The sequence below is a fragment of the Fukomys damarensis genome, unplaced genomic scaffold, assembly GCF_012274545.1.
Source record: "Fukomys damarensis isolate Sample0158 unplaced genomic scaffold, DMR_v1.0_HiC HiC_scaffold_34, whole genome shotgun sequence".
Taxonomy (NCBI): domain Eukaryota; kingdom Metazoa; phylum Chordata; class Mammalia; order Rodentia; family Bathyergidae; genus Fukomys; species Fukomys damarensis.
Genome location: NW_022900946.1, coordinates 19,758,462 through 19,782,892, shown reverse-complemented (window position 1 = coordinate 19,782,892; position 24,431 = coordinate 19,758,462). Strand labels below are relative to the sequence as shown.

Genomic DNA, 24,431 nt, shown 5'->3' with positions numbered 1-24,431 from the left:
ACCCCGGGCAGGGGCCTGTACAAAGGAGGGGCCTTTCCTGCAGGTCCTAGTGGGGCTTCCTCCAATCCTCGGGAAGCACCCTTTTTCTCCACGGCTTTGGCCCCCAGACTTCTCCAGTGCTAGGTTTCTGTGGGTGTGGCTTTCTCCACTGTTAGGCTACAGCAGCTCTATTCCTCTGAGCTTTCAACTCAGATGGAAATGACAAAAACCAGAGGGCAGAGGAGCAACATGGAACACAAAAAACTGTCAACCTAGAATTTTCTACCCAGCAGAAATATCTTTCAAAAACAGTATTGAATATGGTAAACCTGTGCTCGCATGTCTTGATGTTCCAATCAAAGACCTTGCATTAAGTCAAGTCTGTTTACCTGCTTTCATTTAAAGCATCCCCCAACACTTGTGTTTATTATAACACTGCCATGTTTGAAGAGGTCGAGGCAGTTTTGTAGAATGTCCCTCTGGATTTTGTGTCATTATTCTTTCATGATTAGGTTTAGTAAACATTTTCGGCAAAGAACACATCAGTGACGTGCGAGGGGCAGTGCATCTGGGGCACATGGTGTTGTTTGTTCTGTGACGTGATGTTAAGTTTAATCACTTTTGTTAAGGTGGGGATTTGCCAGGTTTAAGTTGCTGTTGTCCATTTTTCCCTTTTTTTTTTTTTTTTTCGGTACCAGGGATAGAACTTGGGTCCTTCGCAAGGCAGGTGGGGAAACCACTGAGCTAAGTCCCCGGCCCCACCCTCTTTCCCTTTTTAAACGGGGCCTTGGCCTTTTCCAGTCAGCATCCATGATACTCGGTTTAAAGCAAACATTTTGAATAGCAGTGACACCTCAGATTTATGTGATAATCACTTTATGGCCTTCAGAAGCATTTTTCTTGGTTTAGTTGATGAGAGCTATGATGTCCATCTGCATTTTTCAGCCCAGATAACTAAGGAATTTTGCCACACAAGAGTCCATTTTGCTCCCCTCCCGCCCTTGAATTCTTAGGATAGGATCTATGTCACCCAGGCTGAGCTTGAATTTCTGACTTCCTGCCTCAAGCTTCCAGAGTAGTGAGATTACAAGCCTGTGCCACCATGCTTGGTTTTACTCGTCTCTCTTTGGAAGTCTCACAGGATAACATTACGCGTTAACATTTTATGTGCTCTTGATAACCAGCGTGCCAGGATCCAGATCACACAGCTGACAGCACGCATATCTTAGAGAGCTTATAATGAATGAAAAGTGGCCACTTTTGGAGACTTGCCTGTGTCTCCAGGGTATTAGACTTAAGCCCTTCATTTATCTTCACAAATTTCCCATAGTTTTTCCGTAGGTCTCTAAGGATCATACCCTAAAACCTTCTGGAGAAAAGGGAGAAGGGCCTCCACTCTCACCCCTGCCAGGCTGAAGCTCTTCATGGGCTTGAAAATGGCGGCTTATTTCAGAGAAAGGGGTGACGATAATCAAGGGGGTGGCAACTCGGTGATACAGGGTGGTGGTGGTCATTTTCATTGGGACACAAAACCACAAGGTATAAGCTGGAACAGCTTCCTGCACTGTGACTTTTGTCCTGAGTCTTGGCAGCAGCTACTTCCTTTCTCTGTGTAACAGGAGAGTGTCCATATGTCCCTGCTGGGACTGACCCTGGGCAGGAGCAGTGCCCAGAACCTCTTGACAGCGTCTTTCCTTTCTCCATGCACTTGCTCTTTTCCTGCGTCAGCAGCATTCCCAGGTCTCAGGAGGCACCTGGGGAGCACACTGTCTTTTCAAAAGCTTCCAGCTGAGTCTGCCTGTCCTGCCCTGTCCACTGGGAACTCGCTTTTCTCACATTTCCACAGTGCATATCGGAGCATTTGTCTTGATAGCCTCTAAGATCATTCTAGCTCCGGATTCCCCAATGTGATTTCCCTGGAGACTAGAAGACAAGGGTTAGGGTTAGGGCAGTTTCTCTTAGTAGAGTTAATAATCAGTGTAATAAATGCAGACTCCGTAGAACCTTTGTTCTTTCAGGATCCTGCCCTTAGACGTGGCTCCCATGGGCTTTCTCTTACACTGAGTCGCCCTGTAGAGCTGCTGGGGGGCATGGGTGTCAGCTGGCTCCCAGGTCTGGGCTAAAGACAGCCTGACCTCTGAGGGGGAGCAAGAGTGACCAGAAAGCGTGAATGCCGCTGAGCTACTCACTTGATGTGCTGTAGCCCGTGGTTCCCAGACAGAGCCATGGCAATGCATATCACTCCATCCATTCCCAAGGAGTTCTCTTGAAGACTAGGAAGAGTAGAGTTGGAGACACCGTGGTGAGCCATCAGGACAGAAGAAACACTCAAGGAGGGACAACTGCATTATCTTATGGGGCAGCAGAGGGAGCAAGCAGTTCTAGGGTTAATTTGATCACAGGTACCATAGCAACTGCTAAGTGGTGCCATCTGACCCCTGAGATGGGTATCTACAAGTAGCTAAATTGCCCTAACCATGTATGCAGTTTTTTGCTTGCTTAGTTTGTTGGTTGAGTTTTCCCACCCCCCCCACACCCCCTGATATTAGGGATTGATCCTAGGGACTTCACACTGAAAATTTGTTTTTGAGTCAGAGTCTTGCTAGTCATTAAATTACCCAGGCTGGGTTTAAATTTGCAGTTCTGCCTCAACACCCACAGGGCTGGGACTACAGGCATGTGCTACCACCACACCCAATTTGAACCAGTTCTCAAATGACTGGCGCAGTTTGAACAAACCCAACTGCAACGGATGTGGACTGTAATAATCAGAATAGTTCAACTCTTCTCATCAAGAAAGAACAGAAGGAGGAGATCCTCACCATTTTATCCCACAGGATGTAAGTAGTTCTGGACAGCCACTTACCTGAGTCTCCGGAGACTAGAGTTCACCTTCAGAGCATTTGCCAAGGCCTTAGCTCCGGTCACCCCGATGGCATTTCCTCGTAAGCTGCCATAGAAAACAGGAAACGTAAGGCACAGGAATGAGCTCAGAAGTGATAACGATGCCCTTGGTCCGCAGTCATACAGGAGGTAAGGGTCACTTCCTCACTCCCAGGCCACAGAACAGAGCTGAGCTCCTTGGGAGCGGGACAAACAGGCAGCAGTGAGACTGGCCTGGCCTGGGTGCCCTCATCCACCTTTTCCATTCCAGAGAAAGAAGGGCTGGGCTGGGAGAGGCAGCACTGCCCAGCAGGTAGCCAGGGCACTCAGCATCCCAGCTCTCACCAGAGCAGGGGTGATGGACATGCCAGAGGGCCTCGCAGAGCTTGACTCCCACCCCAGGAGTTGGACCTTCTCACAGATAATCTGCAGCAGTTGGCTGTCCCTAGGTAAGGCTCCTAGACATGTACAGTCAAGGTAGGGCCATCCCAGAGATCAGACAAGTGTTAGTGACTTGGGGAAAAGACATGACTTGGGAATGGGGAAGCTGGGGTACACCGACCTGAAGTGAGAATCATGAAACTGGCCTGTGAGTTTCTGTGTGAACAAGTATCTTCCCCATATCTACTTCTTTTGGATCAGTAGCTTGGTTTTGGGGGGCAAAGACTGTCACTGGAGAGTGCAATACTCACTCGAGAATCTCCAGGGTTCTGTTCACAGCCAGGGCCTCCCCCAGCGCCAGAGCCCCCGGGGCACCAATGGAGGCTGCCTGCAGGCTACAAGAGGAGTTGGGCTCAGTGAAGGCAGGTGGGACCCACTGCCCTCAGGTCAGCCCCGGCCCAGCCTCCCTCCCTACTCTCCACCCCTTGGCTGGAGCTGGAAGGCACCTCCCAATAACGCCTAAGACAGAGACCTGGCCGCTGGGGTTGGGAAGCAGAGGTAGCCTCTTGAACTGGTGGGAATGCTCACTGTACCCCGAGTTCTTCCTAGACAAGTTTGACTCCCCAGTTGCTTCCTTGACTGGTAAAAATGGCACGTGGCGTGAGAGGATGGGGAAGGCGCTGGCCTTCTGGACCCCGCACCCCTCAGGGACTTACTAGAGAGCAGTGAGGGCTGTGTTTGCCTTCAGTGCAGTGGCCAGTGCAGAGGCTCCTTCATCCCCGATGGCGTTCTCCTGTAAGCTGAACAAGAATGTGACCCCTTCAGGCACAGGAGGCATAGGCCAGCACCCCAGCGAGGACACTGGGCTTGGGCCTTCAGATTTAATTCAAACCACACACCGGAGCCCCAGAGATCATGCTCTGCTGTGTGGCCATGTAGCCCTGGCCTCTTACTTTATATGCCAAGGGGTCTGGAAGCTACATGAGTCTGGGTGAACCGTCAGAGGCAATCAAGAAAAGGAACCTGTGGCAGTACTGTCAACAAGTGTCTGGGCCGCAAAAGTGTATATGTTAACCAGAAATGAACTTGAAGTCCTCAGTCTCTGGGCCATTCTTGCTGGTTAATGTTTGTTAAAGTATCTTTTCCCTCCCTTCCTAATCGGAGGGAAATTGCAGGCCCTGGACCTGTAAATGGAGTTTAGGTGAAGTGGACACTGGCCTGTTAGGAAGCAGTTGCACCCATCACTTGACATTGGAGTGTGCAAGGCAGCAGCCACAGTTCTGCCCTGTTGGAACTCAGATGAGAAGACAGTCGTGTAGGCAGCTATGATAGGTCAAGGGTGGCGCCCAGAAGAAGCAGATCTTTGCAGGGGGAGAGAAATGAGGAGGGTCTGGCACATCTCAGAGACCCAGAGAGATTGAGCTGATATCCTGGGCTGGTGAAAAAACAAGGCCTGGGAGTTAGAAGGAAGCAAATCTGTAGGGGTCTTCTAAGCCACACGGCAGGTTATGCTCCACTCTGCGTGTGCTGGGCAGCCCTGTACGGACCCCGCCCAGGATAGGGGCACACACGTGACTTGGAAAGATCTCTGGCCAGCAATATGAGGAGGTAGCCTGAGGGAGTGGTTACCCGCTGAGGCAGTGAGTGGTGCTGAGCTGGATGTGGCCGTTGAGAGAAACAAGCGGGTAGGAGGGAGACTTGCAGGACGTGGCGACGGGCCGGGAGCACAGGTAGTGCCTCTGTCCCACACAGCTGGCAGTTGCAAAAGGGATGGAAGACCAAGAAGCAGGCTTGTGGAGGGGAGCATACGGCAACCTGCAGTACCTGGGGGATGCTGGGAGGGTGTGTGGAGTGCAAGAGAGGCAGCTGAGATATGGGCACTCAGGACTGGGTTGCTGGTGCCCTGGAAGAGGAGGAAATGACATCCGGAAAAAGGATGTCATTAAAGGAAAGAGGGCCTAGGCCACAACCCTGGGGAGCACAAGTATCTTAAGAGTGGATGGGGAGAAAAGAATGAAGAGGACCAGCCAGAGGGGGAGGATGAGGCTCAAAAAGTTAAGCATCGAGTTACCAGCTGACCCAGCAGCCTTGCTCCCCAGTTCATACCTCAGCGAAATGAAGCACATATCCACACAGAGACCTTTGCACAAATGTTAACGGTGATATTCACAACAGCCAAAGTCAGCGGAAGCCCAACCCAAACGTCCATCAACTGACAAATGGATAAATAAAATGTGTGTTTATCCACACAGTGGGACAGTTTTCAGCCATGAAAAGAAAGAAGTATTGATGTACAGTACAACATGGGTGAGCCTGAAAAACACACTAAATAAAAGTGCTTGGGGTGTAGCTTAGGAGGGAGCATCAAGGCCATGGGTTCAGTCCCCTGCACACACACATAATACATAGGCCACAGAAGACCACGTGTTAGATGATTTGATTCATGTGAAATATCCAGAATAGGAAAATCCATGGAGACAAAATAGATTAATGGTGTCCAGCGATATAGGGAGAAGAAAATGAAAAGTGATGACTGATGATCTTTTTAGGGGTGATGGAAATGTTCTAAAATTGATTATGGTACTCGTTGTATAATTCTGAATGTACATTGTCCTGGAAAACAGTGAAATACACATTTTAAATAGGCGGATTTTACGGTATGTGGATTTTCAGTAAAGCCAACTGTTGAATATATATTCCGCTCTTATGGCAGAGGAGGCGGTATGCCACCGAGGTGCCTGGGACTCTGAGTTTTACGCTTCCCTTGGCCCTTCCCAGACGCCCCGCTGAGTGCACTTACTCCAAGCTGGCCAAGCTTCTGTTGAGCTGGAGTGCTTGTCCCAGGGCCCTGGCAGCGCCCACCTGGATGAAGTTCCACTGCAAGCTGGGGAGACACAGACACGTGACCGTGCAGCCCAGGGACAGAGTCAAGGACCTTCCAGAGTGGGCTGATGCCAGGTGAGTCTCTGCAGGGTACGGTGGGAGGATCCCTGCAGCCGCCCTCAGGCTCAGGTCCCTCAGGACCCCAGATGGTCCTTGTGTGTTGCATTGGCGGTGGCCGCAGGGACAAGCTCACAGACTCCACACAGTCTGAGTCATCCCAGGCCCAGCCATGGCACCCCCCTCCCAACTTGGTCTGTCCAAGGGTCCGCCTCAGGAATCAGGACTCAGGAGGGGGCACCGCTTCCTAAAGCCTGGCAGCCTGGGAAGGCCCCTGAGGTCTCAGAGAGGGGTCCCGCAAAGATAGGCGCTGGAAGGGGTGTGTGAGGGGAGGGATCGTAGACTCACTGAAGGGACTTGAGGGCACGGTTTTCTCCCATCGCCACTGCGATGGCCTGGGCACCCTGGTCATGGAGGAGGTTGGCTGTCAGGCTGGGATGAAGGGACATGAAACAAGTAAGCAGGAAGCCACCTGTCCTTGGTCACCAGGAAATCCAAACCACTCCCCCTCTCCTGAGGATCAATGCCTTCGTGGATATTATTGTCTGGTTTTCATCTATAGCGAAGCTGTGTGTCTGAGCCCAAGCAAATCTTGACAAAATCAACTTGGGTTTGGTGACAGGTCACACGGCCAGGGGTTCACGGCCCATTGACATGGCCCCCATCAACCTTTCTGAATCCCTGCCCACGAGTTTGCTGGTTACTCCCCATGGGTAAGACAGGTACAATGTCACACTGTCCTCATCCATGTGTGATTTATACCACAGTGGGGGGGCTTGTGCCAGAGTTATCACTAGACACCAGGTCCTCTTGCCGTCCTCTCTCCACCCAGGCCCTTTTCCCACCTTGTGAAATGGCCAAGGCACTGAGGGCCTGGCCAATTATGTCCAGAGCCCATCGATCCTGGGCTCTGGGTGGGCATAAATGGCCCAGAGGAAACAAAATGCTGACCCTCCCTGGCCCTCCACGTACTCCAGGTGCTTCAGGGTGCTGTTGCTGCTGAGAGCATGGGCCATGGCGTGGGCTCCCTCAGGGCTGATGGAGTTTTCCTGCAGACTGAAGAGAGAGAGAGAGAGAGGACTGAGTATCCAGCTGGGTGGGTGAGGACTCTGGCGGGAGACAAGCCCAGGTATTCAGGCTTTTTGAAGCCCCAGAAGCCTCAGGTAGGCCCTGGACCTCCTGAGAAATCTGGGCTGAGATGTGAAGGTGCTCAAGCTAGCAAGCCAAGGATCTGATGGCTGGCAGCAGGACTGTCAACAGTTCAGGGATGTCCAGAAAGAAGAGGACAGGGCGGCAGGACTTTGGAGGTGTGAAGGGCAGGTGAGCTTACACATAGGAAGGAACAGTAGAGCAGCCCTGAGGGGCCACAGGAAGAGGGACAGGGTGCCCAGTTCCAGAACCAAGCCTGCCCAACCATACATATCCCACAGCTGATTTCCCAGCCCCAGACTCACTGGTCAGAGGGATGCCTGGGTGGACTTACTTGAGGCTGAGGAGGGTATGGTTGGCACAGAGGGCCCCCATCAGTGCTGCCACTCCCGTATCACTGATGGAATTGCTCTGCAAGCTGCAGACAGAGGATGGGGCACCTTTCATATGGAGTCCCAGGACCCGGAGGTAACAAACTGCCTAGTCCAGCCTGGAACCACGGCCACTGGGTTCTTTAAGGGTTTGGGGGAACCTAGGATCTGCCCTTCTCATCCTCCTTCACCTCCTACCACCCCATCTTCTAGCCCCTGCCATATTGCAGCAGTTGCATTAGCACAAACCCCAAGGTTTGGACTCTACCTTGACCTGGGTGGCTCCAAATGTCCTCAGAGGAGGGCTTGCTGGTGCAGCAGAGTCACCCCAGTGTGGCAGCTCTACCTCACCAACGCTGGCACAGCTGACTCCCTCTTCAGCCACCTGTGCTCACTTACCATAAGGCACAGGGCTCATCATTCTGAAAACTCTGTACTCAACCCCAACCCCTACTGTGCAGAGAAATGGGACTGGTGGTGTGGGGAAAGGGTGGATTGAGGGCAGAGATGGAGACCAGAGTATTCCCAGGTCTGGGTTTGGCAGTCCTCCTCCAGAAATAACATTCCACCGTCTGCTGGATAGAGACCCTAGGGATGATTGTCACCCATGGAGGGAGGTCAGGCAGACTCACTCCAGGCTCAACAGGCCCTGGTTCACCTTCAGCGCCTCAGCCATGGCCTTGGCACCTCCATCGCCAATACTGTTACTGGACAACCTGCAAGAGACAGATGCTGCTGAGTCGATCTCTTGGAACAGTCAGGTGGAGCCAGGCCTAGGAGTCAGGGCTCAGCTCAGGGGAAGCTGTCTCTGTTGTCTCAAGAGGGCCAGTGCGGTTTGCTCTGCCTGAGTCTTGTTGATCTGTAATTTCTGCAAATAACCACACTCTACCTGTAAGAGATCAAGGTAGCAAAGTCCCCCTTGACTACTTGGCAATGGCAGAGGGTGGGGTCAACCCACGCTGAGATGTGTTTGTGGTTCTTTATCTGAAGATAATCAAGGAATGCTGTTTCATTTTGCCAGCTGGGAAGGCAGTTAAGTGTGAGCCTGAGAAGGTTGGGGTACACACAGTCCTGGAAATCTGGGTCTCCATTCTTCCAGTCCAGTGCTTTGGAGTCTTAAACCAGCTACCCTACTCCCACACATCCATCCTTCTGTCTCCACTGATAACTCATCCATCCAACCATCTCCCCTTTCCATCCATTCACCACTGATGTCTTCATCCATCCACCCACCCACCCATCCATCCATCCATCCACTCATCCACTCAACTATCCATCCAGTCATCCATTTACCTACCCTACCATCCATTCATCCAATCCCATGCTTACAAATAGGTAAGATGTGCTGGGCTTTGAGAATACCAATTTGGCCCTTCTGCATTTCTCACATGAGCTCCTTCAGACTCTTGTTCTGCTTCAGGGCTTCTGCCATCTTCTGGGCTCCCAGAGGCCCAATGTTATTCTTCTGCAGGCTGTGGGAGACGAGAGGGGTCCATCAGTACAGCTGGCTATAACCATTCCCAGGCCAAGGACAGCCTGGGTTTAGAGGGAGAGGTCACAGACAAGTAGGATGCCCTGTCTGTCTTAGCAGTGGGAAAGGGTCTTGCCAAAGATCCAGTGCTGGAGTTATAGTGGAGGATGAGGGACAAGGGCAGCTCTGGCCTCCCTTCTAAGGGAGAAACCAGAAAGCAGAAACGAGCAACCTCCCAAGTGAGAACTTCCATGCTCCAGTCCTGCTGGACCCTCACCAGACAGTCCACCCTCATCCAGCCCAGCCAGCAGCCTGCCTCCCACCTTGAGAATCCTCTCTGGGGGAAGTTACTGGAGGACATAGGGGCAGTGTCTTGCCTGTGTAAGGCTAAATACCAGCCTTAAGACAAATGTAATCTTCCAAAAAGGAAAGAGAACTTCTCCTCCTTAAACTTTTTCCTTGAAGCAAATTGAGATCGTAAATCCTCTCTTTATCCCGCTGAGATATATTTAAGTCTCTTTAAGAGTTCATTTGGCCTCCTGCCAGTGTCACCATCCTGGGATGTGGGATCTTTATTGCGATCTTTCTAAGGGCCTTGACACCCTCTCTTCAAAGGTAAACACCAAGCAAGGTTGGGCCCTGCCTCCCTGCACTGTGGGAATTAGCCTTGGGTGCCCGGCTCTAAGTTGTGAAGCACCTGCTTGTAAGGTTTATTTTTCCCCCCTTTGGATAAAAGCAATTTGGAAACACAAAATAAGCTATGTGTGACATCAGGTCCCTTAGAGGACAAGTTATTGCACTATTTACCTTGAGAACATGTATGGATTGGGTTGTCTGTTGGGAAATAGAAAAGGGGGACATTTTTGTGTCTTTGCAGTATCATTGGTGGGTTGCCTGAGACTGCATTCACTTTAATATTAATTTGATACTAAAACTGTTCTTTCCTACGGTTGAGATTTTCTGGGTTGGCAAGAGGTTTTATTTTTGGCAATTTCGCCACACCTATTCTCAGGAAAAACAGTGAGCATCAAGTTTTTCAGGCCAGAAAGCTTCAGGATTACTCCATTCATTCCCCCTTGCAGGAAAGGCAGAAGCCAAACAGGAGATAGAGGGGAGGGAAAGAGGTGCATCTGCTTACTGCAGCACACAGAGCATCTGGTTGGCGGCCAAGGCCTCAGCCATGGACCAGGCACCATCGTCCTTAATCGTGTTGCCCTGGAGGCTGTGGAGGAGAAAAGGATGTGTCATCAGTGGAGGAGAGAATACCCAGAGTAGCCCAAACTCCTACCTTGGGGGGCACCTCCACGGTGCAAGATGCCTTGGGGCACAGGTGGGGCAGCAGGTGACCTCAGGGAGAAGAGGCACTGGCCATCATGTGCCCTCTTCACTGCCCACCACACAGGAAAGACAGTTGGCCCATCCCGCCCTGGGTCTCTAAGTCCCTAGCAGGCTGTGTGGATCAAACAATATGACAAGGTCAGCCACAGTCCTCATTATAGCTAAAAGTCACATTGCCCAGGTGTTGGCTAGGATGTGGAGAAACTAGAATTCTTAACACTGCTCGTGGGAATGTAAGTGGTTCTGCCTCTATAGAAAATAGTTTGCAGTACTGCAAAAGCAATTCTACTCCTAGGCATACACCCCAGAGAACTGCAAATGGGTGTTGGAATACTTATACACAATAGCCAACACGTACTCACAACAGCCAAAAGGTGGGAACAGCATAAATGTCCATCATCAGATTAATAAAACCATGATCCACCTTACAGAGGAATATTATTCAGCCATAAAAATGGAATGGAGCACTGATGCATGCTACAATACAGACAAACCTTGAAAACATTATGTTAAGTGAGGGAAATAGATATAAAAGGTCTTATTCTGTGATTCTATTTGTATTCAATGTCCAGGATGGGTAAATTCATGCAGACAGGAAGCAGGTTGGTGGTTCCTGGGGGGAGGGAAGCATGCAAAGTAACTGCTAACAGCTAAAGGTAGGTGATGAAAACATTTCAGAACTAGACAGAGGTGATGGTTCCGCAAAGTTAGGAGTGTACTAAATGCCGGTGAGCCGTATAATTCAAAATGGTAAGTGTTAAAACCGGTGGAGGGGTGTGGATTTGACCCAGTAACAATATATAAACAGAAAGCAAACAAGAGCAGAGCAGTGGCACCACTCAGTTAAGGATGGCTGTAACCACAGGCTCCTACAGGGGACACAGCTAGCTACACTGAAGGCCGGCACCTTCTGGAAGAAGGGTTCATCCATGTCCCGGAAAGTACTTCAAGGGACAAGTCTGCTGTCACAGCTTGGGAAATGCAGAGGCTTAAAGAGGAGGGAAGAGCTCAACACGAACCCGACCTAGGATACAAACTCCCTGGCATCGCAGGCCCACCATTGTGAATCCCCTCCCACTCCACGGGTACAGGACGCAAGGGTCACCTGGGGGCGGTGGGGCAGGGAGCCGGGGACGCCTACCTCAGAGAGGTCAGAGTGCGGTTAATCTTCAGAGCATCCGCCAACGCCTTGGCTCCCTGTGGTCCGATGGTGTTACTGCGGAGGCTGGGGGAAGCAAGGGAGAAAAGCAACTCCCAGGTTGGGGAAGAGGGACAAGAATTACACTGATGCTGAACTTATGATCCTTGAAGGACATGTGTCAGGGTTTAGGGTTTCACGTTTGGCGGACCTAGGCAGAGATATTTATATAGGCCAACAAGGAAGGAGTTTCCCAAGGTGGCCCTGTGCGGTGGGGAAGCGGGAGCAGGACCTGAGGGCCTGTAGGCTTGGGACAGTTGTGGAAGTGAGGAGAACGTTGAGCTCAGGTTCAGGGCTGAAAATCCAGTGCTTCCTGGAATGAGACCCAACGGCCAGGGAGGCCGTGACTTTGCTTACTCAGCTGTCCTTAGAAGAGGACGTGTCCACCAAGGAGCCCAGGGACTTGGAACCTGCTCTGCGTGGGGTAGGGTACCATGCCAGATTCTACCATGGGCTGAACCTGGGGTGTCACTACACACGAGGGGTTCGAAATACTCATCCCAGTGGGCTTTCATGTCCTACTTACTCCACAGCAGTCAGGCTTCTGTTAACCAGGAGGGATCTGGCAAGGGCTTTGGCCCCTTTGTTACTGATCTGGTTCTCAGCCAGGCTGCCCAAGGGAAAGGAGAGGGTGGTTATTTCGGGTTTATGAATCTCACTGCTGCCTCATCCTTATGTCCGCGATTAAACTCGTGGTTTCCTCAATGTTATCGGAGGCTGCATGTGGCTGGAGACAAGGTGGACCGGAGCAGAAGGCCAGGCACAGGAAGGCCCCTGAGCCTGGGCAAGTACAGCCATAGTGGCTGGCAGATCCTCTTCCTGGCGAAGGGTCCTGAAAGGCCAGAACCCTTCAGAGCACTCCACGAATATACAGTGAAGGGATTGCGCAGTACAGATGTTGGCAGTGTGGACCCAGGCCAAAGGTGTGATGGCAAACGGCTCTCAAAACAAACCAAAGAAAGAAAGAGAACTGAAGTGTAGCACTTGCTGATTTCCATGTGTAAATTCTCTGACCCTGGCCAATTTTAGTAGCCCCAGCTTGCCGAATTCCTGAAAATCTAATAGTCAGCTCTCTTGAGTTTACACAGAAGAGTTCCAGTGCTCGCTTTGGCAAGCACAGATACTAAAATTGGAACAAAAGAGTTCCATCACGCTATTTATCTTAGTTTTCCTCATGTAAAGAATAGCAGATGGTACCATACCATGAGGCTGGGGGGCTGGGGATTTAGCTCAGCGGTTCTGCTGCCCACCTTGCATGCACAAGGGCCCGAGTTCAATCCCCAGTGCCAAAAAATAAAAAAAAAAATTTTTAAACGAGGCTAAAAATGAGAAAGGACCTCGAAGCTAGACATGACGGTACACACCTTTAATCCCAGCACTTGGAAGGCTGCGTCAGGAGAATCATTGTGAGTCTGAGGCCTGCTTGGGCTACATGAGTTCAAGGCCAGCTCAAACTACATAAGAGAAATCCTGTCTCCAAAAAAGCAGAAAAAAAAAAATGCATCTCTTCACTTTGAAATGGTGAGTCCAGCAATATGCAAATGAATCCATCTAGTGTATCCACTTCTGCAAATGATGCCATTGAGGCTGCTTTATCATTTTCTAGGCATTCAGCACAGGAGATACAGTTATTCAGTTAAAATCCTCCAGACTGGAATTTTCCAAGCCACATTCCAAGGGCCCCTCAAGATCCCGAGGGGAAACTTCCTGGGTAAGGCAGGTACAATGACACATGTCTGTAGTCCCAGCGATGTGGGAGGCTGAGGCAGGAAAAACACAAGTTCAAGGCTGGTCTGAGCTATTTGGTGAGGCTCTATCTTAAAATAAAAAGAGTTGGGGGTGTAGCTTAGGGTAGAGTGCTTGCTGAGTATGTAAGAGGCTCTAGGTTCAGTGTTGTATGGTAAAACCAAAAAAAAAGAAAAAACCCTCAGGAGCTGGGCATGGTAGCACATGCCTACAGTCCTGATGTATCAGGAGGCAGAGGCAGGAGAGCCACCAGAAGTTCAAAGCCACCCTGGGCTATATAGCAAGAGTCTGTCTCAAAACAAACACAAAAACAAAAACCTCAAGGACCAACAGGAGGATGGAGGAACCAAGTGAGCAGGGCTCTGAGGCCCTCACATCCCCTCTTTGGATCCTAACATCTTTCCTTTTGTCTAGTTTTCTTACTGAGGCTCTGCTCATTATCACTTTTTTTTTTTTAATATTGGGGATTGAACCTAGGACTTTTGTACTGAGCTGCATCCCCAGCCCTTTTATACTCTTTATTTTGAGACAGAGTCTCACTGAGTCACTAAGTTGCCCAGGCTGGGCTTGAACTTGTGATCCTCCGGCCTCAGACTCCCAGCGTACTGGGATTATAGGTGTGTACCATTGCACCTGGCTTGTATCACCTTATTGCTTAAGGTGTGAATATCATCCAGCCCACCTTCTATATAAATGTTCTCAGATTCTAGACAGTCTCTGTCACCGAGGACATGGATGATATTTCACAACCAGCCAGGTGTTTTCTGCAGGACACCATTACCAATGGGAAGGTGGTATGAGGACCAAATGTAGAGGGGAAAAGAGCATGTAGGAGAAGTGCATGGCTTTGCTCTGCATAGTGTGGGGGCATTATCTAGCCTCCTTTAAACAAAACTAAAAGTTGATTATTTTGTCACGCATTTAAAATATTATAGGTTTTCATGAAGGAAAAATATTAATGAAAACTTGTCACGAAGATTTTTCTTTCAAACCTTCCGCTAACAGGGCAAAGGTAATCCTGCTATAGTAGCCGGCCCTTGTGCTTATGCCTGGCATTGAATAACTCATTCAAGCCTCATGAGCTTGGATCTTGACAGAACCCACTGCACAGTGTACCTCCCAGGGTAGTGAATGGTGGGGGTCTCGGGCCACGCAGAATCACCTTGCCCTCCAAGGAGCTGCAGGTTAAGGTCAGCTGGGCTTGTGGTCAGGGACCCCCAGTGAAACACTCCAGAGCCCAGGCCTGCTTCCTGTTCACTGTCACACGTGGTTGCAGGGAGCAGGAAGGACCCCTGCAGGACTTCACGGAGAGGATGTGGGAAGCTTGTGCCCGACCCTTCCTGTCCTGCCCCACAGGCCTTGTGCTTCTCCTGATTTTACTCTGCCCTTCAGCGTAATGAGTCGTTTCTCAGTACTAGCAAAATGTTGAGCCCCAAGGTGGCCTAGGGACCCTCAGACTCTAAACTCCAAAGTTAGAGACCCTTTTAACTTCATTTGTATCCCCTTTAAGCACAGAGGTGACTTGTTCAAGGTCACACAAAGCTGCAACTCTAACCACTGCCCTCAATGACTTATGTCACTCCTGGCTCATTCAAAACTGTCATCGATGAGGGTAAAGATTTTTTCAGAACCTGGAGGCTTGTATGAGGATAGAAATGACTCCCTGGGTCGTATTCTCCAGAATCGCCTCTCTGCTTCTCCACTGCGTGTCGTCACATCGGTTGAGCTACAAACCAGGGTGTTACTCAGATCTGGAGATGATGTTCCAGCAGAGATTCATAAGCATCTAGGTGAGCTTTACCAGTTATAACGCTAAAGATGCAATTTCTAATTTAAAATGCAAAAAGTAATTTCACATTGTCTTATTGAAATTAAAATTAAGATGCATCAAATTAAAGTTTCCAAATGTTGTGCCCTAATACTGTTTGAGAGCAAATGCAGAGAGGTATTTAGCGAAGCGATGCCTGAGGCCTCGCAGGAAGATGTGCTCCTGCGTCTGTGACGGTGACTGGTCCTCATCAGTCGTTTCTCTCTTCTCACAGATGAGATACCTGAGCCTTGGCACATTCGAGCATGGGTGGAGACAAGCAGGCCGCGTCACCAGCCACTTGCTGCAGACGCCTCTCCCGGGGGGCTCTGAGGTCTCATTCCCCGCAGAACAGGTGGGTAGTTTGGGCAGGCTGTGGGGTCAGTGTTACCTGATCTTCTGGATGCGACAGTCCTTCCCGCTCAGCATGCTGCCCAGCAGCTCCATCACGGGGTCCTGGAACTGATTGGTGTCCAGCCTGGCCGGGGAGAGTAGTGACAGTGAGCAGCCTCACTGCCCCTGGGCAGCAGGACCCGTCTGCCGCCTGTCCACCCACAGCCCCACTGCTGTGGCTCAGAGACCTGTGCAATGCTCAGACTACCCACGGGAGTGAACTGTGAGGCCGGGAGCTGCTGTCCCAACTCCATGTGCTACACATCTCTACAGGACCCCATTTACCAGCCGGCCTGCTTCTGAGAGTGCACAGGCTGTTGTCAGGTCCCAAATGACCCTTCCTGGACTTTCAAACCCACCCAGGACCAGAGCAGTATACAGTGTGTAGGCTGGGGATGCAGTCAGAGGTGAGCTTCTGTCATCCTGGACAGCTCAGAAGGTGTTATGGTTTGTGTCCCCCTCCAAAGATGCACGGAAGTCCTAACCCCTAGGGCCTAAAGAACATAGCCTTGCTGCGCCTGGTGGCACACGTCCGTAATCCAAACACTCTGGGAGGTTGAGGAAGAAAGATTTTAAGTTTGAGCTCAGCACAGGCAACTTAGTGACTTAGTCAGACTGCCTCAAAATAAAAAAATTTAAAAAGTGCTGGGAATGTAGCTCAGTGCAAAGGCCCTGGGTTCAATCCCCAGATTGCGGGGTGGGGTGAGGGGAACACAGCCTTATCCGGAAATAGGCCTGTTGCTGGTGTAATAGTGAAGAGCAGGTCATACAGAGAGAGCTGGCCTTAGCCCAGTACGATCATGTCCTCAGAGGAGAGGCAAGTGCCATGTAAAGACGGGAACAGAGGGAGAAGAAGGCTGGGTGACAGCAGAGGCTGAGACTGGTGGGGAGGAGACAGCTACCTTCAAGGAGCGTTGAAGGTCTCCAGCCAACCCCAGGATCCAGAGATCCCGGAAGGACTCCCCACCACCACTTTCCTCAGTGGATTTGGTGGCCTTGATTTTAGTTTCTGGCCTCCAGAACTGTGAGGGAATGAGTTGCTGTGTTGTTACCCCATCCAGTTTTGGAACTGCCATGGCGGCCCCAGTAGACTAATGCAGAGGGGTATGAGGGAACAAGAAAGCCTTCCAGGTCCTCTGCCTGCTTCTCTGCCCCCGCAGCTTGCACCCCGGCCCATGCCCACCTGAGGCTCTGACAGTAGAGCAGCTGGGGTAGCAGGCTCTGGAGGACACCCTGGCCAAGGCCCAGGGACAGGTCTGCCTCCTGGACACAGGTGTCTGACACTTGCAGGAGGTAGGCCAGGGCGGCGCAGTGCGAAGGGCCAGTGAGACTGGCCAGGGCACCGCTCCCCATGGCCTCTGCCACGTTGTGGGCCAGTTCCGTGTGCCGTAGCTCCTGGAGACAGTACAGGATGTTCACAGAACGGGCGCACACTGCCACGTTGGGGCGCAGGCAGCCCTGCAGAAGCTCAGCCACCTGAGCTCGGTAGCCCTGGTGCTCACCCTGGGTCAGCAGGGAGCCAGCCAGCAGGGCATTGACCCTGGGCGACAGGAGACCGGAGAGGAAGCGCAGGAACACGTCCAGCCGCCCGTCCTCGGCCTGCATGGCCCGCTGTGCAGCACTCCTGAAGTGCGTGAGGAAGCCCAGCCTGGGCCAGGACATGCCACTCTCAGTGAAGAGGTCAAAGATGGCCCTCTTGGATGCGCTGTAGTAATATGCAGCTGCCACAAATTCCTGCAGGGACAAGTGGATGAAGCAGTAGGCCACCGAGGAGACCAGTGTGTCCTCCTGTTGCAGGAAGAAGCGGCACAGGGCACCTTGCAGCAGAGCCAGGTCCACACCAAATGCCTTCATGTCTTGCTCATAAAACACGAACTTCTTCTTGACTAGCCCATGGAAAGCCATCCGGCCCAGTGTCCCCACCATCTTGCGGCTGCCATGGGTCACCTGCTCAATCCAGGGGCTCACCTTGCCCTTCTCCTGCCCCTCCCTGCTGAGAGCCATCCTGAAGTACCATGAGTAGAGCTCACACAGGGTCTGTGGAGGCCAAAGCTCTGGGTCCTGGGGTGCTGGCCTGCTGCGAAGCAAGTGGCTCAGCACCGTGCCCGTGAGCCTGCAGAAGGCCGGGACTGTGCACATCAGATACAGGGCCCTGTCAGCCTGCACCCGGCTCAGGATCTGGCCCACAAGGGTCTGGTCCTCGGGGAACATCTGCTCCAAACACCCCTGGATCTCCTCCTCAGTAAATCCCCGGATCTCAGTCATCCGGTCCACCAGGCCTCCTGGGATCTGACCAGCTGCTCCAGGACGGGAGGTGATCCAGACAGAAACTTCTGGGAAGAGGTTGCCCCGGACAATGTTGGTGACCAGCTGATTCACTTGGATCTCTCTCTTGGGGTCTGTGCAGGCCACGGTGTTGGAGAAGTCCAGAGGCATCTTACATTCATCCAGGCCATCCAGGACCAGGAGGACCCTGGCTGGGGCTGTCACTGCCAGGCTGGCTTCCCCAGCATTTGGGATGACAGAGAAGAGTCTCTCTGCAGACAGCTTTTCATAGGCATTGAGATCCCGGAAGGTGAAAGGCACCACCAGTGAGAAGTCCTGGCCGAGCTGCCTTTGGGCCCAGAGGTGGACGAAGTGCTTCACCAGGGTGGTCTTGCCCATGCCAGCCACCCCAACAGTGATGGACACCCGGGGTGGGATGGACCCCCGGGACAGAGGCAGGAAGAGCCTGTCCAGGGTGATTGGCCTACCACGGCGCTGGCCTCCACGTGTGGCCTCCACCTGTGTGAAGTCGTGCTCCTGCAGCTGCAGATCACTTAGGCCCTCCACCAGCAGGAAGCTGGCCAGCCTGTGCACAGGGCCACCCAGCTCTGGGGTGCCTCCCACTCTGCCCAGCAGGGCTTCTCGGTGCCTGCATGTCCTTGAGTCTGCAAACACAGGCCGGGAGGAATGCAGGTAAGGGTTGAGCCAGGAGAGAGGGCCCCAGTTCCCCCTCTGTCAGCCTCCCAAGTAGTGCTTACCATTGCTGTGGGGCCCCAGTTGGGAGTCGGGTGTCCTGTCAGGGACCTCCAGGGTCTGACCACCTTGACTGCTCTTCCAGGCCAGCAGATCCACAAGGGCCTTCACCTGCTCAGCTGGGGAGCCAGTGCCATGGGCCTGGCTGCCCTCCCCACCCATCCGCACCTCCTGCTTCCTCATGGAATCCCGGATGGCAGTCAGGAACTGTGAAGACAGGGCCCAGGACAGGTGAGTGAGCCGGGAAGAGGGTAGGAACTCCGCTCCTCTTTTCCCAGTCTGGCCCCATCTCTGTGCAGGGGTCAGAGGGCTGTGTGCTCCTAGACACTAAGAATAATTATGTGGATGCATGGCCCAGCTGGACAGGACCTGGAACCCTGGGCTCAGACCCTGGCTCTGCCACTTACCAGCTAGGTGGCCCTGGGCAAGCTGCGTCACCTCTCTGCCCTTTGGTGTCTTCATTTGTAACCTGGAAATGGGAGTGAGGTTATGCGCCGTTGGCTCAAACCGAGGGAGAAATGAAAGTGGCCAGTGTGGAAAAGGTTAGCAGTGCTGATTCCAGCGGGCTGACATTCTAGAAAAAGTAAAGATGTGATGAAGTGGAGACAGAGACAAAGCCAGTGTCACTAGGGGTTGGGAAGGCGCACAGAGGATACGTAGGGCGGCGCGGTGCTGTGATGGTAGACGTCAGCGTGTCCAACACCAAGGGGGACCCTGGTGGGAGCTGTGGCCTTTGGGGGATGGTGCCGCGTCAGTGTAGGTCCATCAGCTGCAACGAGCAGTGGGTTCGTGGGAGCTCTGGAGTTCTCCATCAGTTGTTTATAAAACAGCTGGGCACGGTCCCAGCATTCTGGGAGGCTGAGGTGGATGGTCACAAGTTCAAGACCAGCCTGGGCAACTTGACAAGACCCTACCTCAAACAAAATGTAAAGTATTTTAAAGGACTGGGGATGTAACTCAGTGTTAGAGCCCTTATATAGCACGGGTAAGATCTTGGGTTCAATCCCCAGTTCCATAAAAAAACAAAAACAAAAACACACTCTATAAACTGAAAAGTGCTCTAAAAAGTCAAAAAATTTAATTTAAAAAAAGAAGGAAGAGTGGGAAGGAGGGTAGCCGACTGTCAGGGGAGCAGCACAGCTGCTGCTTTTAGTTTTCCTGGGACTCCCTGGGAGCGCGGGGTCCCACCCGTTTGCTGCTGGGGATGGTGACGCAGAGATGCCAGGGCTGGAAGTCATACTCCCTCCTCCCTACACGCAACCTTCACCTCCTCGGTGCCAAGAGTAGCTGCCCCATCTGCGGCACCCACAAGCTTGCAGCTCAGGTGGGTACTGAGAACCCCAAGCCTGCTCCCACCATCCACCCCTCCTTACCATGCACAGGAGCCGCTGTTCTCCCTCCAGCGTGGCTCCAAGGACTCGGGGGGCGGTCAGCCACCTGCTGTCTAGGGTTCTAGGAGAGCAAACAGTGCGGAGTCAGCTGTGACACGGCCCATTGCTCCTGGTATAGCGACTCATTAAAATGAGCCAAGTGTAGGCAGAACCAAGAGAGTGAAAATGGCCATACATCCAAAACTGTTATACAAATTTAATGTAGTCCCAATCAAAATACCAATAGCATTCCTCACATATCTAGAGAAAACAATCCTAAAATTCATATGGAACCAGAAGACACCTGGAATAGCAAAAGCAATCCTGAGCAACAAGGGCAAGGCAGGGGGCATCATAATCCCTGATTTGAAGTTATAAAGCTACAGTGATTTAAAAACAAAACAAAACAAAAAAAAAACAGCATGACATTGGAAAAAAATAGACTTGAGGATCAGTGGACCAGAATAGAAGATGAAGAGACAACTCCAAGCCCACTCCTCCACCTTATCTTTTCTTTTTTCCCCAGTACTGGGGATCGAACTCAGGACCTTGCACTTACCAGGCAGGGGCAGCGCCACTGAGCTACATTTCTGGCCTCAGCCACCTTGTCTTTGACAAAGGGGCCAAACACCTTCACTGAAGGAAAGACAGCCTCTTTAATAAATGATACTGGAAAAACTGGCTTTCCACATGCCGACGATTAAACCTAGACCCGTGTCTCTCACCACGCTCCACACTAAAATTGAAATGGATCAAAGATCTAAATATTAAAACAGAAAGAGTTGAAGTCATCATACCCATATTTATAGCAGCTCAATTTATAATAGCTAAACCTTGGAAACAGCCTATCTGCCCATCAACAGATGAATGTATAGGGAGCAGGGAAAGGGGACATCACCAGAACTCCTACAGTGGATCCTGGTCTCCTGTGAGCCAGAACAGCACAAAATGAATTAAAGAAGAAAGACAGGAAACGAGACTTACAGAAGAAGCTGAGCTTTGGGCCTGGTCAGTGCTGCTCTGGGCAGCAAAGACAACAGCACCCCATGCTTGCCACCACTTACTGGGTTCATAGGGAGTATCAAATGACTCAGAGGGCAGCAGTCATCCTAAATTGATAGGGATCTTGTAATTGGAGGAAGTATCAGATGCCTTGGAGGGTGGAGGTAGCCCTATGAGCTGAGGATCTTATGCCGATGAGGATCTTAGGTCAATGAGAAGTTTAAATTCATTAGGACGAAGAGATGAGCAAAACCTTACAACAGTAGGTGGGATGAGTTCAGCGGTTAAGGAGTTTGTCCCGCTCCAGAGACAAAGCTTTCTGCTCCATTCTCAAAGACCCAGGATGTCTTTAGCTGATGCCCTTGAGCATCACAGCATCATAGGACTGTTGAGGGCTCAGACAGCCCTGTCTATAATGTAATTGTGAAATGATTTTCCCCGAAATTACGTAGAATGGCTCCCAACATGAATGGATAAAGACAATGTGCTGTTTATATACGATGGAGCACTACTCTGCCATAAAGAAGGATAAACTTGAGACATTTGTAGGTAAATGGACGCATCTTGAGACTAATCTGAAGTGAAATAAATCAGACATATAAGTTTAAATATCACATTATTTCTTTTATGTGAGAAACCCAAAGTATAAATTAGGAGCAAAAAGGAGAATATATATTAGGAAGTGGGAAGAACTTGCTCAAATGGGAAGAGGAACAAGAGATGGGGGAGGGGAAAGGGAAAGTGGATTTTTAAAAAGAGGTGATTGAGGGGACAGTGGAAACGGAGCTTTTGTAAAGGGAAGGGGAAGAAACACTGAAGAGAGGGGATAGAAATGGGGAAAAAAGAATTAGGATATATTATGCACAGGTGCAAATGCCCCGTGAAGAATGTGATTGTTATGTTTGGCACACATGTATTAATAAACAAAAAAATTAATTTTTAAAAAATGATGCAAGTGACTGGGCCTTGTGGCACAGACCTGTAATCGTAGCACTCTGGGAGGCCGAGGCAGAAAGGTCACAATTTTTAGCCCAGCCTGGGCAGCTCTGTGACTTAGCAAGACCTGTCTCAAAATAAAAAATAAACAAGAGCTGGAGATGCAGCTCAGTGAAGGCTCGGGGTGCAATCCCTAGTCCTGAAAAGAAAAAGGAAAGAAAGAAAGAAACCAGAGCAAGACCACTGTCCTTCAACTTCTGCAAAATTCTGCAGGCTCTTCTTGCAAGATCTTTTATTCTTTTAAATGTAAAAGCCTAGGAGAAAAAAGCAGCAGAGTTTTTATTGGAGTTAACGATGTCTGGACTCACTTCAGTATTCAGAGGTCTTCAGGCTGTAGTAAAACTGATTTTTTTTCTCATTCATATCTTGTCAAGTAACAATTTCTTATTTTGAATTTCACTTTTTGGGGAGGGATTATCGGGGATTAAACTTGAGACTTTGCATTTGCTAGGCAGGCAGCAGCACCACTGAGCTAAATCCCTGGCCCTCTTATTTTGTATTTAGGGTTTGTTTTTGTTTTGTTTTGTTTTGTTTTGTTTTGTATCAGGGATCTAACTCAGGACCTTGTGCCTGCAGTGCTGCTGAGCTAAATCCCCAGCCATATTTAGGCATTTTAAAAATAGTTTTTGTTACTGTGAATATCGTTGGTATAAAAGAGAATGATTCATCTTGTGTATTTTATCTCATAATCAAGTTCATCATTTTTCAGTACAGTCAGAACTTAGAATTCAGCTGCTTTGAAACTCATCCAACTTGGTACTTGACACATTTTGACACGCAAATTTTGTCCTGGTCTGGTCTTTTGTTTGGTACTTGGTAAGCAAATTTGAAATTATTGGTGTCAACAGCCTCAATACTGTTTCCAACTGGAATAATTTGTTTTGGGTTTTTTTTAAAAATAAATTTTATTTTATCCCATTACCTCCCTCCCCACAAGCCCTCCCCCCTCTTTGTGTATAAAAGCTTTGCTTGCATTTTTTCTTCTATTTTCACTCTTTTTTTTTCCTTGTCCCTTCCTTTCTCCTTTTTAAAAACATCTTTATTGTTTACTGGTACATTTTAGGGATACAGCACAGTTCCATTCATCAGTGGGATCTTGTACCTTTACATGACAGGTCTTGGTTCTCATTTTACCTATTCCCCAGCCCTCCCTTCACCCCTCCACCAAAGACATTGTTTCCATGTTTTTCCTTTTCACATATTTTTTCTTTTTCCCTTTTCACCTTTTCCCTACCCCTCCCACTTGCTCTACTCTTTTAGACCTTTTCTTCCTATTATGCATAATCAGTTATACATTTTGATCCTTATTTACACTTCTAGTTTTTCACACCAGAGAAACTATTTGCTATTTACACATGCATGACTTATTAATTTCACTTAAGAGTATGGCCGCGATGTGCATCCACTTAGCTATAAATCTCTCTAGTTTCTCATTCTTTGTGGCTGAGTAGTGCTCCATTTTATTAAAAAACACACACATCTTATCGAGTCTCCAACTGGAACAATTTGCTTGGTACTTGTTTTTGGTACTCATCCTGCCTCCATTCTACCACTGGAATTTTCTTTTGGCTTTCAGATTACTTCAGTAAGAATAACTTCATCACATCATTTAAAAAATAGTCGCTCTTTTGAACACTTTTACTAACACGTCGTCTACACAACTCCTTCCCTAGGGCAGTACTGGGTGTTGCTCTCACAGCTGCCATTCTCCATGTCTCTGGGTGAAATGTTGGCTGTGATGTTTGACAGATTTCTCATTAGTTTTCTTCTCCTCTTGGGGGAGACCCCTTGTTGGTGGCTTCATAATCTCCTGCCTCTTGTACAAGGCTTACGCATTGTTTAAAAACTCAGGAATGTCTTAAATTGGCTGGTGACCTTTTAGCAGTTTCAAGCCCTAAAAGAAAACAAATTTCTACTGAAACTAATATGTCCTGTAAAACTTCTAAAATTGATGGAGAAACAAGGACATTCTGTGACAAACAATACTTTAAGAAATTCGTGACCACCAAATCAGCACTCAAAAAAAAAAAAAAAAATCCTCAAGGTTTCCCTAGACAGAGATAGGGAAGCCAGCAATGCCAAAAAGTCTCCCTGTCCCTCTTCCTCTTCTGCTCCCTCTCTTTCTTTCTCTCCCTCTCCCTCTTCAACAGAATGGATTCATCAATCAGGGTAAGCATTTAAACAAAAAGGAAAAATTAAAGAATCAACATGAGCTGGGCATGGTCTCTCATGTCTGTAATCCTAGCACTTGGGAGGCAGAGGCAGGCCAGCCTGAGCTATATAATGAGTTCAGGGCCAGCCTGAATTAGAAAGTGAGACCCTGTCTCAAAAAAAAAAAAAAAAAAAAAAAAAAAAAAAAAATCAAATGTGAAAAAAAAATTTTTTCATA

At 49.9% G+C, this 24,431-nt stretch overlaps 1 protein-coding gene and 1 long non-coding RNA gene across 8 annotated transcripts in view; one reads left to right on the top strand and one right to left on the bottom strand.

Moving 5' to 3' along the window:
- Positions 1 to 694: 694 nt before the first annotated feature.
- The window catches only part of Nlrc3 (NLR family CARD domain containing 3), a 34,291-nt gene continuing 10,554 nt past the window's right edge, over positions 695 to 24,431 (bottom strand). For 3 of the 7 annotated variants that reach the window (XM_010644051.1, XM_010644052.1, XM_033758647.1), the window contains exons 2-20: positions 20,048 to 20,126; positions 19,082 to 19,143; positions 18,680 to 18,881; positions 16,840 to 18,586; positions 15,655 to 15,741; positions 12,237 to 12,320; positions 11,654 to 11,737; positions 10,313 to 10,396; positions 9,092 to 9,175; positions 8,336 to 8,419; positions 7,667 to 7,750; positions 7,156 to 7,239; positions 6,532 to 6,615; positions 6,044 to 6,127; positions 3,960 to 4,043; positions 3,555 to 3,638; positions 2,846 to 2,929; positions 2,169 to 2,252; positions 695 to 1,902 (exon numbers count right to left, since the gene is read on the bottom strand). In XM_010644051.1, the coding sequence (XP_010642353.1) occupies positions 1,812 to 1,902; positions 2,169 to 2,252; positions 2,846 to 2,929; positions 3,555 to 3,638; positions 3,960 to 4,043; positions 6,044 to 6,127; positions 6,532 to 6,615; positions 7,156 to 7,239; positions 7,667 to 7,750; positions 8,336 to 8,419; positions 9,092 to 9,175; positions 10,313 to 10,396; positions 11,654 to 11,737; positions 12,237 to 12,320; positions 15,655 to 15,741; positions 16,840 to 18,586; positions 18,680 to 18,857 (3,195 nt within the window). In that variant the 5' untranslated portion in view covers positions 18,858 to 18,881; positions 19,082 to 19,143; positions 20,048 to 20,126 and the 3' untranslated portion in view covers positions 695 to 1,811. The other 4 variants (XM_033758648.1, XM_010644053.1, XM_010644056.2 and 1 more) reach the window with 4 other exon arrangements.
- Positions 6,115 to 18,834, top strand: LOC104876157. Its single transcript, XR_784262.3, has 4 exons — positions 6,115 to 6,201; positions 15,138 to 15,246; positions 15,499 to 15,618; positions 18,760 to 18,834. It is a non-coding gene; the product is annotated as an uncharacterized LOC104876157 (long non-coding RNA).